Raw genomic sequence first — 16,368 nt, 5'->3', positions numbered from 1 at the left:
GAAGAGGGGGCTAACAGGGGAGGGATTATCGAGGAAGAAGAAAAACTAAAAGAGGGAGGGGCACAAACCGAAACGGCACCATTTTTGTCCTGTCCTCCATGGTTGGGCTCCTCATGGGCCTGGGCCTGGGTCTCAGCTTGGGCTTAGGTATTACATCCTATACACTACTACCATGACAAGATTTGATTCCAAACAAAGAACATTTTAAAACATTAAGTTCTATCGTAACAATATTAGTTTAGCATCTAAAGTTTTTTTCAAAATGGTAATGCGATATATTATACTATATTTTATTTTTTATCTTACCATATATGAATCATATAGCAGTATCCAATAATTAAAAGATCAGTTCCTAACCAACAAGTGAGAGAAGTGAAGTCTTGATTAACTAAAAGTGATGAAAAAAACCAGGATCTCTCTCCTAGATGAGTGCTCTCTACCTCATGGGTGAGTTATTCCTCTCTCAATAACCTTTCCAAGAAAATTCAATATCTTTCCATAAACCAGAACACATCCACCCCACCAAACACGTACATCTCCCACAAGCCAAGTCTCTCCACCACCAACATCTCTCCACAACCCTCGTCCATTCCCCACCAAACATACAAAAACTCCCAGCCCCCCATTTCCAATCCCTCCAAAACAAAACCGTATCCTCTTTGACATAATGACGAACCAACAATCAGACATTGATAAACTCATAATGCAAGCACAAGCGTTGACATGGAGTGACCTCCAACTAGAGCTAGAAGCAGCCCTGTTAACCATTTCTCAAATCTTACTCTCGTAGGTAAGTTGATATCTTCAAAATCATTGAATAAGTTCACCTTTCATGCAACCTTTAAGCTGTTTAGAGCTTCATCACTAGTCTTATTATTGAAGACATTGAAACCAACACCTTTCTATTCACAGTTCCAAACCAACAAGATAGAGAAAAGGTGTTAGTCAATAGACCATGGAACTTCAAAGGTTTCCACTTTGTGCTTAGACAATGGCCACCAGGGTTTAGTATAAATAAAGTGGCACTTAAATTTTCTGTCTATTGGGTCCAAATCCATGGCCTCCCAATGGAAATGCTTACAAACCACAATGCAGAGAGAATAGGGATGGTCCTTGGAAGGACAGGGTGTCCATTTTTAGTTTAGCACTGAGAAGATACCTTCGGATAAAAGTGGAAATCAACATGGAGAAACCTCTCCTAGAAGGCTTTGATCTAGCAAGGCCAAATAAGGAGATGAAAAAAATTATCATCAAATATGAAAGACTCTCTGATTTTTGCTATGCATGTTGATGTTTGGAACATCTAGCACAAGTCTATCCAACCTTCACAGTCATACCCAAAATATCCCAATATAGGCCATGGATGAAAGTTGAGAACAACACTCTCATAGGTAATGATCAGCACATAGGAACCCAGTGAGCTACTGCAAGTCAGCTTGAAATGGAAAACCAGACTCCTCCAAGCATCCCGATGCCTCCAGTTTGTATTAGAGAAAATGAAGACCAACAAGTGAAGGCTCAACTCCCTCAAAGAATCTCATTACCTCCTGTCCAAATTAGAGAAAATGTTGATGCTAAACATGTCTAGACCCAACCCGACGCAAGACTACATAAAGGAAAGGGAAAAGAAAAAATGTACAGGGAATTGGGTCCATGCATTAACTTAGCAGAAAAACAGACCAAATCTATCCACCTTTTTCAAGCACCCAGTGGTCGGGACCAAGAGAAACTATAGGGATCATGAGTCAATGTCCAGAAAATTTCACAGAGAAGTAAAAGGAAAATGATGAACAGTGGCCAACTAATAAACGATGGCTTCATTCATTGCCAACAATGCATTCTCCTATCAGTCTGAAATCACACATGAATCCCACCCTCCATTAGTCACTTCTCCAATTAATCATTGTTCCCTGTAGGATTCGCATCAGAGATTCACCACACTAATTGTTGACCAAATCCCTTCCGAAATCTCCACTTTTAGTTCTTCAACAACAGATCCAAATGTACTTAGTTCTATTATCATGGGCCCACTGGTTTATCAAAAATTTATTTATCAATTAAACAAAAAGACTAACCTATCAACGACCTAAACCCCATCAAAATCATCTCTGGCCCACCTAAATTTCTAGCCTACTCACCTTGGAAAAAAAAAAAAACTAACTCTGCTTTCTTCCCATTTCAACACATTTCACTGACCCAGCCCAAGACAATTACACCGACCCAGCCCACAATGGTGACCCAACTTAGTACACCAACCCACCCTTTAAACCGACACAACCCTCAGACCCAACCCAGCCTGCTGACCCTACACACTACATAGACTCTCACCATTACATGGACCTACCAGAACTTGTGCCACCCATCACTCTCCCAATTTACTCAATTGAATCCACCATTCGTCCTCACCTCTTGCCTGCAACCCCTGTATCGACCCAACTATTGAGTGCAAATAACCCACCCTCCCCACGTAGCAGCTTCCCAGCAAACTACAACATCCTAACAGAAACTCAGTCAAACCAGAAAAAGAGAGGAATAGTTCACATAGAGGTTGGATTGTCACCGAAGAAGAGGTTGGCCAACAAGCAATCCTGTACCACCATAATAAATAAATAAATAAATAAATAAAATAATAAAAAAAACCTTGCATTTGGACAAGATTCAGATGAAAATGACTCCCTGGCAACACTTTTGAACGCAACAAAAAAAATTCAAGAAATCTCATTCCAACAAGAAGAGCTCGCAAGAAGCACTTCTAGCTCAAACCACTTAGGTTAATCCTGTAATAGCCTCAGACTCAGACGATAATACTCAATCCCTTAGTCCAAAATCACATGTTGAAATGGCAAAGGTGGTAGAGCCAAATCTAACACCAAATAAGATATGAGGATGCTATGCTAGAACTGTTGAGGGATTACCCGACACTTTGCAATGCGTTCTTTAAGGGTTCAGATCAGGTCCCACCAACCTGACATTGTTTTCCTAGAAGAAACTCTTTTGGCTGATGTAAAAATAAATGGTGTTGTGAATAGTCTAAATTTTTCGCTTTTCCTGCATGTTCCTCCCCTGAAGAAATGGGAGGGCCTTTTGTGCATGTGGCATCCAGGTCTAGACATGGAACCTGTGTATACATCTACTAATGTTATGGCTTTTATGGTGTACTCTAACCCTGTGCATATACCATGGTTACTCATATTTGTTTATTGCCTTGCTGAGCATAATCAAAAAAATGATTTTCTGTAATTTGATAAACAACTCGGCCTCTAAATTTTCTAGTCCCATTCTAGGTCTAGGAGATTTTAATCAAGTCCTCAATTAATTGGTGGAAAGTCCTTTGCTTCATCCTCTTATCCTTATGGTCTGAGGCTCTTTATGAACCAGAATGGTCTGGTGGAATTAGGTTTCTCTGGTCCCAAATTCACTTGGTCTAACAAAAGATATGGCAAACACCACATTAGGGAGAGAATAGAAATAGATGTTGCTAATACTAAATGGACTGTCCTCTTTCCGGATGCAAAACTTCTTCACATGCCTATTCACTCTTCGAACCATGCACCACTACTCTTACATATCATAGGAACCAAGAAAGTCCCAAGACCTTTCAAATTTGAGGAATTTTGGGTACGTGACTCTACTAGTTTTTCAGTTGTTGTAAAAGCTTGGGACAAATTCATAGAAGGTTCTTCAAATTTCATTCTTATCCAAAAACTAAATGTTGTTGAGAAAGCCTTAAAGATTTGGAATAGGCAACACTTTGGCCATATTTAATCTAGAATTAGAGACATGAATCAGCAACTTATCACTGTTCAAAATCAAACTCCTTATGATTCCTCTCTAACTCTTGAAACCAATATGATAAACTGTCTCAATGAGCAACTCAAAAGAGAAGAGATTCTTTAGAAACAAAAATCTAGGCTCCAATGGCTCACAATCACTAACCTAAATACAAAATTCTTTCACATGACCTCTACCATTAGAAAAGGGATAAATACCATCCACAGCCTCAAGAATCATTCGAACTAATGGGAACAAGACCCTTCTGTCATTCAGAATATGTTTTTGGAGCACTTCCAAAATATATACAAATCCTCTGACCCACAATTCCTTAATGATTTTGAAGGCCTCTTCCCTCATAAAATCTCTGCTCAAGATAAAGTTGACCTCTGTAAAATTCCTGATGACAATAAAATTCTTTCCACTCTTAAACAAATAGCTTCTTCCAAGACCCCTAGTCTGAATGGTTTTACTGGCTTCTTCTACAGATCATATTGGGACATTGTAAATGACACTTTTAACAGAGTCATCAAAATGTTTTTTTACCATTGGTCAGGGCATCAAAGAGCTCAACCTTACTCACATTGTCCTCATCCCAAAGATTGACTCTCCAAGTACGGTTCACCAATATAGACCGAACAGTCTTACAAATGTTTGTTATAAGGCGATTGCAAAAATTTTGGCCAACAAACTTAAAAGGGTTCTTCACAATCTACTTTCATCCCTGGCAAGATTATCCAGAAAAATACTATTATAGCCCAGGAAATCTTTCATCATATTAAAAAGAAGAGGGGAGAAAAGGTATTATGGCTATCAATATTAATATGAAAAAGGCTTTTGACTTTATGGAATGGAGTTTTCTCTTGAATATCCTTAAATGCCTAGGATTTCACCCCAAATGGATTAAGCGGATAGAAGAATGCATCACTACGGTCTCCTTCTCTGTCGTTATAAATGGAGAGCCAGTAGGGAAGTTTAGCCCCTCTAGAGGATTAAGACAGAGAGATCCCATTTCTGCCTTCTTATTTATCCTAGGAATTGAAGCATTATCTAGACTCATCAACAGAGAAGAAAACTTGGGCCGGTAATCTCCAGGGTATTAGAATTAGTAGGAATGGGCCCTCTATAACTCACTTGCTCTTCCCTGATGGCCTGATTATCTTCAGTAAAGCCTTTACCCAAAATGCAAAATCTCTTCTAAGCTACCCGGATAAAAATTCATCTTGGTTTGGTCAAAAGATCATCAGATCCAAATCTTCTATCCAATTCAGCAGAAATTCTTCAATTCCAGACAATAGATCCATCAAAGAGATTCTTGATTTCAAAACCCCCTCTAGGCTTAAATATCTGGGTCTTCTTTTAAGTTCTGATAGATATGTCAGGAATAACTATAAGGATATCCTGGAGGAAATTCAAAAAAAGCTTTTACCTGGAAATTAAAACTCTTATCCCAAGCAAGTAGAACAATGTTGATAAAGTCTGTTGCAAGTGCCATCCCAACCTATATGATGTTTAGCATGATGATTCTGAAGAAAATCTCTCACGAGATTGACAGATCTTTCATAAGGTTCTGGTGGGGCTTTGATTAAAAAAAAAAAACTCATAATTTCACTCCAAAGTCTTAGAAATCCATTGGGCATTTGTGTTAGGGTACTGAAAGTACCTTAAGTCTTCTCAACATATTTCACTACTATTTATTATTTTATTATTACTTTTCACATACTTTTTATTATTATTAATTACTTTTTATTACTATTTAGTATTTTTTACTACTTGTCACCTACTTTTTCATTACTATTTACAACACTTCTCAACACCCAAACCAAACCAAATGAGAGGCTTAGGGATTAGATTGACCTCTAACTTTAACCATACCCTTCTCTCTAAGCTAGGATGGAATCTTCTCGGCAGTGATTCTAGCTTGTGGAAGAATATCATTATTGATAAATATGTGAAACAAGCTTCCTGGTTGAACATTTCTATGAAATAAGTTGACTTCGCCTTCTGGAAAGGCCTACTCAAACAAAGTGACCTTTTAGCCTCTAGCTTATGTATGCAGATTAATAATGGAGTTAGCACAAAAACCTGAATTGACCTTTGGATACCCTACTTATCCCCCCTAATCCCAAACCCACTCTCTCCTGACATCATTTGAGACCCACAATTAAAAGTTTCCAAATTAATCCTTGAGGAACCCAGAAGGTGGAACTCCCTCCTTTTAAATGACCTTTTCAATCAGACTACGGTCAAATAAATTGAAAAAAAATCCCTTGCCCAACTTCAATTCCATAATATTAGGGAGAATCTTAAATGGCTTCACCACTCCTTAGGAAAATTCTCTATCAAATCTACTTACTTTGCACTTGTTGACCATGAAAACAACAATATTCCTCCTGTGGTCTGGAAAAAAATGTGGGCCCTGAAAATTCAAGATAGACTCAAGCTCTTCATTTGGAAAGTCTTTAACAATATCCTTTCAACAAAATCCCTTATTATTAATTTCATCTCTCATCATGCAGAGCCTTTAGCTTGTCTTGTTTGTAACTCTACAGAAGAAACCATTTTCCATTTCTTTTTAGAGTGCCCATACTCTAGAGTTCTATGGAGACAATCCCCCTGACCTCTCACACATCTCATCACTTAGATGGCAAGATGTTAACAGTTGGATTTTGTGTATCCTTGACTCCGTGACTAAACTCCAAATTGTCAAAGCTGGTATCTATAAATTTCAATTTATTTGCAGTGATAGCTATGGATAACCTTTGGTTCTATAAAAACTAAATTGTTCACAATTCCAAAAGTCTTTCTATAGGTCAATTTGTCTTAAGAGTCAACCAGAAAAGCACTTGGGACTAGAAAGCACAAGACCAAAAAACCAAATGGACTCTCCTTCCCTAGAAAAAATGTCAATAATCTTTGATGTGGTAGTTAGGGCAAATGGTAGTACTTCAATTGCAATATGCATATCACATAGCAAAGATATGTCATTCATAGTAGCTGAATACTCAATGAGCTGCAACCCAAACCAAGGGGAAGCCATCATAGCATAAATAGGAGTGAAAGAAGCATAATGTAAATAATTGAAAAATATCAGAGTGGAAGGAGACTCACAAAGAACTATAGCAACTTTAAAGGAAGCAACAAAACCTCAAGACTGGATTGCAGAAGGCATCATTAGGGACACAAGATTAATGTTGAGCAAGTTTGAATCCTGGAAAGCTGTTAAAATACATCGATCTCAGAATCGATGCGCACATGCAATTACACAATGGGCAGCATCTGATAATACAACTGGAAGCATATCCTTAATTATGATTCGTCCATATTTATTAGATTTTTACAGTGAAAAAGACTCACATTCTTATGTATAATTAATGCTTGTAGTATGACTCTAATTATTAATGAATAGTTACTCCTTTGAGGGAAAGAAAAGTGAGAAGTAGATTTTTAGTTCCAACACCTGACCACTAACTATCATGATTACCTCCAATTAAAATGTCTAAAACCATAAGAGGGTAGCATAAATTATTTTATTATCAAATCGATGTACAAGGTACATTGTCTAGATTCAAAATTTAATTTTTTTAAAAATTAAATTTATCCTATAAATATTTAATCAAGTGTCATTGGCTTATAAAAAAGATTTTTCTATGCGCATCGTTTCTTACCCAAGGCTTCAAGCCACGAGTTTTGTTATTCATAGGTTTTATACATTACACATTTTTTTTTAAATTTATTTTTTTTAAAATTTATTTTTTTAAAATTAATTAAATTTTTCTACTTATTATCTATATATCAAATATTTGATAAAAAAATTATAAAAATATATAATATGTGGTAAATGGCCTTATGTTTAGAATTTTTCCTCAAGCCACATCTGGCATTTACATGGTGGCGTGAGACGAGGTCTTCTGCTTATGATCGGTTGCTACGAAAGATACGTTCTTCACAAAATCTTTATTGTCGGAGGTGTGGACACCAGTAAAAATATGATTTTTTTTTTTTTAAGAGAAAAGGATTGTCCTTGTGGATTTATCTGGTAAAACTCATGCTCAATATAGCCGGACATCCATCAATTGAAACTTTGAAGGCCCATGACGGTCAGAAGGGGTCAGAAGGAGCGACTCAAGCTCATCTCTAACGCAACCTATTTTTCTGAGCCGAATACTAGTGGGCGGTAAACTGATGTTGATGTCAACATCAGGCATTAAAAAGCGTGCGGCGTGCCCCCTCTTTCACTTTCCCCGGAAAGCAACATAAAAAGGCACGAAAGAAGGATCAATCATCAACCAACTTTCCCACCCTCTGATTTTCCGAGAAAATATCTCCGCGAGGAAATCTTTATTCCCATGGAATCACAGGCACGGCGTCGCCTCCATGCCGTCCAATGCCACCTTCTCCCCGCTTACCCCACCTCCAATGATCCTCACTCCCTTGTTCAACCGAACTTCACTGCTGGAAAGTTCGTTCAAGGTACTCCCCCTTTTCTATATCCATATATTTGTGTGTGTGTGAATTTAGATTTCTATGTAGTGCTTATGCGTTTCAAGCGAATCAACAGTTGAGCTATGGAAGCTCAATGTGATCAGATGAACTTTGGAGCTGTGGTAGAAATTCTGGCTGCGGTGTTTCATAGCTTCTGTAAGCTTGTGATTGTGATTTTTCGGCCACGTTTTTCCGTAGCTCTGGAAGACTAAAGATCTTGCACAAGCTAGCTGTTTCCAATAACTGATTTGCAGCGAAAACAATGAAAAATCGTTGTTTTGATTGTTCTCTTTTATAGTGTTAAAATGCGTTTTCGTCTTTGAGAGTAAGGAGAAAATTAGTTATTTTTTTCTTTTCCGTGGCTGATCTATAGTTTCACAACCTACCTGTAGTTTCTAAGATCTTTTTGTTCTTTTCTAGTGAACTATTATCACGGACTAGCATATTGTTCTGTTTTCTGAGTTTTCAACAACAGAATTCGAGTTTCTCTAAGCTTTTGTTTTCTTTATTCCTCTGTTTTTCATCGAAAGAACAATGCCTTTTCCACTTCTTAAATTGAGTTTTTGATGCATTTAAAAATTAGTTGATTAATCTTGCTTTCCTTTTTATTTTTTCAATTACTGGTAACTTACACACTCCCAATAAGTTGTGGACCCATAACCTCGCCATCGTTTGTTCTCACAAGGAAGCAAAGTGAAGTTTCACCTAGAGCTCATTGGCAGTTTAATCACGCTTTTATCATGCCTTTTTAGCTGAAGGAATACAAATCTTGGATCTTTTTATTGCTTTGTAATTATTGAAATTAAAATCCTACACATTTGGCTGAATGGAACTAGTGTTACTCAATATGACTTCATAAAATTTGTCAACTTCTCTTTTTGTCCTCATGTTTGAATTTCAGTGTCATTAATTTTTTGTTCTCGTGCATCAAAGTGTTTGTATTCAATTCTGAGCAGGCCAGGGGTATAGTGTAGTTCTTCCAGAAAAGTTGCAAACAGGCAAGTGGAATGTGTATAGGTATGCTTGTTGGTGTTTTTACTTCAGCTGGTTACTCATATGTACGCTGCTCTTTCTTTCATTTTTTCCTCTGATAATATGTAACTTTGTTACTTTTGGGTTGCAGATCAGCGTGTTCTCCTTTGAAGCTCGTAAGTAGATTCCCTGACCATCCTGAAATTGGGACGTTGCATGATAACTTTGTGTGAGGGTTCTAACTCCTAAATGAGTTTTTCTTTCTTTTTTGTTTACACATTTTGCTTTTAAGATAATGATGGCAACTACATGTACTTGGACGTTTTTGCTTTAGCCTAAATTTATTATTAAAAGGGACAGATAAGATATTGTTCAAAATGTTGTGAAAACAGGCATGCTGTTGAAACTTTCTGTGATTACAAGTATTTGGGTACGCGAATTCGGGTAGATGGTACTGTTGGAGAGTAAGTTAGTTATCAATTACTTTAGCATGTATCTCAGGTTGATTAAGTTTGCATTCTCCACATAGCATTGTCTGACATGTTCTTCACAACTGAAGGTACAAGTGGATGACTTATGGGGAAGCAGCAACTGCTCGCGAAGCAATAGGTTCTGGCCTATGGCATTGTGGGTTACGGGAAGTGAGTCACTCTTAGAGAGAAAAGATTCTCAATTTTTAATTATACTATTTTCTTCAGCATAGTTACAATTGGATAAGCTCATAATTGTTATTTGGACTGCGATAATCTTCAACTCTTTATCTGAATTGGATGGGTTCAGTTTAGAATCAGCTAGATACATCATGTGGATTTACAACATTCAGTGCTATCTGTGTGGCATTCGTGGTCATGGGCCCGTATGACATCCATAAGTTGTGTTTATCTTTCTCAGAATTGGAGCATTCAATCTGAACAGAAAAACAGAGAGAAATGTTAGCGATCCCTTTGTTGCATACTCAGCTAGAAGTCATCATCTCACATAATTTATAGGACTGCAAATATGATTGCAGCATTTGGTCTCTCATGGAACAGGAAGCTTGTATTGGACTTTATTTGATAAATAGACCAGAGTGGCTGATCGTGGATCATGCTTGCTCAGCTTATTCATATGTCTCGGTTCCCCTTTATGACACTCTTGGTACGCATCTAATTGTCTAAACATATCATCCAACTTTGTTCATCCTATTCTGACTGTGTTTTTCTTTGTGCAGGTCCAGAAGCTGTCAAGTATGTTGTCAATCATGCAGACCTACAGGCCATTTTTTGTGTACCCGAGACGTTGAACAGTGTGAGATTGATCTTCTCTTCTTTAAGCTTTGCTTATATGTTAGGGAAACTATACCTATGGATGGGTTTATTAAATTGTCATGTTCCAAAATCTGTTGTCTTCTAAATCCAATATTGCACCCTATATATTTCAATTTGATCTCATAGATTATTTTTTGAGTAATGCTTACATCACACTCCCATTCCACTTTCATCCCACTATGTAAGATATGGCACATTTATCACCATTGGATGATGATAGTATGGTATCCCTTTTCGCTATATAACAGATGTTACTGCTAATTTGAAGTTCATTAAGCTGTTGCTTTTTTATGGGCTTCGATTTTCAATTATCTCTTTGGAACTCGAATCCCTTTTCAGATTCATTTTGCTTCTTGTTTTTGTTTGTATCTCAGTTATTCGTTTTGATTCCCAATCGGCAACATAATTTATATCCTTTCTCTGGAACTTGCAGTTGTTGAGCTTCTTATCTGAGATTCCATCTGTACATCTTATAGTGGTTAGTACCCCTAAAATCTCATGGCAATATTTTCTTTTAAAAAAAGTTAAAAAAGAATTTTTGATGATTGTCAACAAGTTTTTTATTTGTTTTTCCCTGCATCCATCATGACATAGGTCGTGGGAGGCATAGATGAATACTTACCTTCTCTTCCACCAGCATCTGGAGTGAAGGTTATATCATATCTAAAACTAATCAGTCAGGTAAAACTGGATTTTATGTATAATATTCTGGTATTCTGAGGCTACTAGTATACTCATGGCCTGGGTAAAGGGAACTGTATGCTCAAAGTTCTTTTGAATTGCGACATTTATTCATTATTGGATAGTAAGCCCAAATCTTGGAAAACTCCAACATGAATAGCCATTTATTCAACTTGGCACTTTTCATGTTGAACACAACTAAATTGGCTGTGTTATAATTGTGGGAGTTTTTGGCTTTACTCCATCACATGGCATCTTCTGTATATTTCTTGATTCTTTTGATCCTATATGAATGTCTGTATGTGAACAAAATACTATAACTTGCTAAGCTTTTACCTCATTTCCATTCACAGTCTATAACTAGTATCATTGATCTGAAATGAAAAACAAAGATTCCAAATCTTTTCCTGACAGATTGTGAATATTTTTTGTGAAGAATTTTGTATGCTTCATCACCTTATAGATGGTTTTCTTTTAGGGCCGCAGTGGTCTGCAGCCTTTCTGCCCTCCCAAGCCTGAAGATATTGCAACCATATGCTATACTAGTGGTACTACTGGAACACCAAAGGTGGCACATTTGTTGTATGCGAACTTTTGCTCTCAATTGTGGCCAAAGCGCCTTTTGTGTTATTTTATCACCTACACTTTTATCATGTGACAAATGACATTTTTGTGTGCTTTTTTTGCTACTTTTCTTATACTTTATCCTTCTGGACAGGGAGTTGTACTGACACACAGAAATCTAATTTCAAGTGCTGCTGGGTTTTGTCATGTGATCAAATTCTACCCCTCTGATGTGTGAGTTCTACACTTGGTTGCAGATACCACCAATTTTAAAGTTACTTTAATTTATCAATTCTCCAAATTATTTTTCATTTATATGTTTCTTTTCTCAGTTACATGTCATATCTTCCTTTAGCACACATATATGAACGAACAAACCAAGTTGTCTCAGTGTACTATGGCGTTGCTATTGGTTTCTACCAAGGGGTACGTGATGCATTATATTGAATTAATAAAAGTCTTATTGCATTTCTTACCCAGCAAAAGGAAAATGACTTCTCAGTATTTTCGTATTCAACTAGTGTAAAGGCACCCTATTTTTAGTGCATTTCATGTATTACAACCCTAGTGCTGAGGTAGTATGACACATTAGTAGTTCCTGTTCTTATGACCATAAAGCAAAGGATAATGTTCACATTAACTGGAGATAACCAAACTAAATCTAGCAAGGGGATATGTAAATATAAAATAACAGCATAGCTTTGTTCCGCATAGATTCCTCAAGGAATGTAATGTGCTCTGATGGTTGTACAAAAGTTTATTCATTTTCAAACAGAAAGTTCTCAGTGCTATGCGTCCTCAATAGATAGCCAATTTCCCCTGATGTAGGATATTATAGGCTTTTGAACAAGTTTAAAGAATGTTCATATGTTTTCTTTGTAAAAGCTTTATGAATGACTGTCCTTATTTTCAGGATAATTTGAAACTGTTGGATGACTTGTCGTCTCTTAGACCAACAATATTTTGCAGCGTTCCCCGTTTATATAATCGAATATATGCTGGGTAATCATTATTGTGTCCTGCTTAATACTCATTTTATTGTTATTTTATTTTGACTCCATCAGGTCTGATTCAGTTTATTTTGACAGAATTATAAATGCCGTAACAGCTTCTGGAATGCTAAGGGAGAGAATATTTAGAGTTGCCTACAACTCCAAGAAGCAAGCCATAATGAGTGGTATGTGTGCTAAAATTAGACCATCCTCACACTTTCAGGAATCCTTGTATGGACTCTCTTGCCACCCACCATAATACCATGCAAGAAAAGAATTGTAAAATCCCAGTCCAAGAGAGTTCCCACAGGCTGTACTACATAATTTCACTAATGTGAACTGGCTTACTGCCGTTAGAGTCTTTTCTTGATTCAAGCATACAATAATTTCAGGCCAGAACCCATCACCAATTTGGGACAGATTGGTATTCAACAAAATAAAGGAAAAGCTTGGAGGCCAAGTTCGTTTTATGGGATCGGGTGCTTCACCGTTGTCTCCTGATATCTTGGACTTCTTGAGGGTGTAAGTTGATTATTTTGGATATGCACTGTAGAAGTTTAAATGTACAATGGTTCTGTTTAAAAGTTAGTAAGGACCAATTATGTTATCATGGTGAACATAACTGCAAATCACAGGTGCTTTGGCTGTCAAGTAATTGAAGGATATGGTATGACCGAGACTTCTTGTGTAATAAGCATAATGGACGAGAGTGACACTTCATCTGGTCATGTTGGGTCCCCTAATCCTGCCTGTGGTAAGTTCTTATGACAAATTATTTCAAGAAAATTATGTTGCACATGCATACTTGATTGGATTTCTGTTTCTGGTTACAAGATTCTGATTTTCCCTTTTCAGTATGTTTGCCTTGCTTTGTGCTTAGTTTTGTTTCCCTTTTTTGCGTCCAGAAATAAAACTTGTGGATGTTCCTGAAATGAACTACACCTCTGAAGATCAGCCTCATCCTCGAGGTGAAATCTGTGTGAGGGGTCCCATCGTGTTTCAAGGCTACTTCAAAGACGAAGTCCAAACGTACTCATCTTGTATATGTTAATTGCTTTACTTCACTAAAATATTACTTCTTGAATCTACCTGACCGTAGAGTTGATTGATCAGGAGAGAGGTAATTGATGGTGATGGATGGCTGCACACAGGAGACATTGGGTTGTGGTTACCTGGAGGCCGCCTTAAGATTATTGATAGGTAAATTTTACTGTACTTTATCATGTTATTTAAAACAAAAAAGAAAAAAAGAAAGAAAAAAAAAAAAAAAACCCGACACTGATTGGGTGAATATTTCTGAATATCGATGACTGTCAGTTGAATTTGATAAGTATTTCTTGAACTACATCTTAGATCATTTCTATTAAAGACAATTACCACCAGCTACACGTGGCTTCTCAAGAATACCTATGCACTGAATTTTGTAGGGGATGGGGGAAAATAGACACAACACAACTCTTCTTCCATCCTCACTGAATACCTATGCACTATCATGCCCAATGCGGCGCAAATACCCTTCCCTGCATGTCATGTATGCTAAAAATCACATCGATCACGTGCCAGTAGAAAGCATCCATATACTCACATATTGGAGTTTGAACTTTGGTAACTAGGATGACTGAATGAATAAGCTGTTTCTCTCACAATAACAACAAAATATATGCCATGAATGAAGCGCTGGTGAGAAAATATTATCCAAGTCCAACTGCATGCTTGGAAAAAATGTGCACGATACAAAAAAATATGTAGCATGGCTTCGTCCATCAGCTATAAACTAGTTCTGCCTTCGAATATCAACATCCTGTAGTTCTGCACTGGTAAATATGGGCAAACTTAAAGAAATAAAGCCTATATTTTCCTATTGTTTTCCTGAACGAAGAAAATAAATCTCTGTAGGCATCCATCTAATTAGGCCAATGGCTTTGACCATGTCCTGGAGGCAAGTCAAACCTTACAAAAATACATCTAATGACCCGTCTCCTTTTATGGGGGGTTTTCTACTGGAAATCATTTCATTATAGTATGCCAATTTTACAGACTCTGAATTTATACTGTTGAATTTCTGTTGCAACTTATAACAGGAAAAAAAACATATTTAAGCTAGCACAGGGTGAATATATAGCACCAGAGAAGATTGAGAACGTATATGCCAAGTGCAAATTTGTTTCTCAATGTTTCATATATGGTAAGGAAACGGATGTTACTTTGTATATCATACTCTTCAGCTATGTTCTAATTTCTATGTTAACTGCTTAAATTTGTTTTTAGGTGATAGCCTGAACTCGAGTCTAGTTGCTGTTGTTGCAGTGGACCCTGATGCAATGAAAGATTGGGCCGCATCAGAAGGCATCAAGGTGGTGGACTCTGTAAAACTCATTCTCGCATTGCTTTCTCCTTTTAATGCCATGTAGAAGCCCACCATACGGTGCCATATCTTTTCATCACTATGCATTATGCACAGCATGATAATTTTATATTATTGACTCAGTTTCAAGCTAACTCTGGATTTGAGTTTTTAGTTGGTTTAGAAAGTATGTTTTGAGGTTTGCATGGCCCGCTCTTTCCATAATCGGGCAACAATGTCGATGGGTATTCTGCATTTGTTCTATAGGAGGATATTTTTTCCCTGTTTGTTTGTACAAGAAGCTGACTTCAGCTGGCATGAGTGCTTACATATGAGTGGGAGGCCAGATTCATAACTAATTATTACTTCTGTAAAGTGCCCAGAGTTATTATGCTTCCTTATGAAGCTGGTCAACAATGTAATTTTCACTCTTTTTCCTATTTTGAATGGTTTTCTCTTATTGCTTTCTTCAGTTTGAAAATTTAGGACAATTGTGCAATGATCCACGAGCGAGAGCTGCAGTTCTGGCGGAAATGGATGATGTTGGAAGGGAAGCTCAGGTAGGTAATTGTGTTGAGAAACACTGATTAGTTTCTGAAGTTCTTGTTTTTTGATGTATTTCTTATGACTGTAGCTGAGAGGTTTCGAATTTGCAAAAGCTGTAACTTTGGTGCATGAACCTTTCACTTTGGAGAATGACCTTCTCACTCCAACATTCAAGGTAAGAAGTTCGCTCCTTTTCCTCTCCAAAGCCTCCGAGCCCTGATAACCCTAATGCACCATTTGAAGACAAATGAAAATTAGATTGAACATATTTTACATAATTTTCCTCGGCTCTGTTTGCTCCAAACAAAGCACAATGAGAAGGTAAGAGTATATCACTGTATTGACATGAATTGTGATGCAGATCAAGAGGCCTCAAGCAAAGGCATATTTTGCCAAAGCAATAGCAGACATGTATGCTGGGCTTTCTCAATCAGATCCGGCACCTGTAAAAACGTCATGACCTGAAGTTTATAGAAGTAACATAAACGAAAAATAATTCATACTTGAAGGTTCATGTGAGATCACGAGGCTGATTGTTGTAGTTCCATATGATCAGAAATCGTATTTGCTGATGAAATAAGATTTTCAGTACATTCTACTGTATGGAATGTAGTTTTCATGAGTACATTACTTTATACAAAAACTTCGCACCATTTTCCATAACGAATTGGGTAGCTGCGTTTTGCTGTCCTCGCTTGACCCAGAG

The 16,368-nt window shown here is 37.2% G+C and overlaps 1 protein-coding gene across 1 annotated transcript; it reads left to right on the top strand.

Annotated features, from left to right (window-relative positions):
• Positions 1-7,776: 7,776 nt before the first annotated feature.
• LOC122318315 (long chain acyl-CoA synthetase 7, peroxisomal-like) lies at positions 7,777-16,325 on the top strand. The gene is made up of 23 exons (XM_043135556.1): positions 7,777-8,244; positions 9,213-9,273; positions 9,380-9,457; positions 9,621-9,692; positions 9,788-9,869; positions 10,260-10,365; positions 10,439-10,515; positions 10,969-11,013; positions 11,130-11,216; positions 11,695-11,784; positions 11,935-12,014; positions 12,113-12,206; positions 12,694-12,782; positions 12,869-12,957; positions 13,165-13,294; positions 13,408-13,526; positions 13,678-13,801; positions 13,886-13,972; positions 14,854-14,957; positions 15,041-15,126; positions 15,590-15,676; positions 15,751-15,837; positions 16,024-16,325. Exons 1-23 carry the CDS (start codon positions 8,121-8,123, stop codon positions 16,120-16,122), a joined length of 2,097 nt encoding a protein of 698 aa, XP_042991490.1. The 5' UTR covers positions 7,777-8,120; the 3' UTR covers positions 16,123-16,325.
• Positions 16,326-16,368: the final 43 nt, after the last annotated feature.

Source organism: Carya illinoinensis, chromosome 8, assembly GCF_018687715.1.
Source record: "Carya illinoinensis cultivar Pawnee chromosome 8, C.illinoinensisPawnee_v1, whole genome shotgun sequence".
NCBI classification, from domain to species: domain Eukaryota; kingdom Viridiplantae; phylum Streptophyta; class Magnoliopsida; order Fagales; family Juglandaceae; genus Carya; species Carya illinoinensis.
The sequence above is the reverse complement of the archived record's forward strand: the minus strand, read 5'-3'. Positions and strand labels throughout refer to the sequence as shown.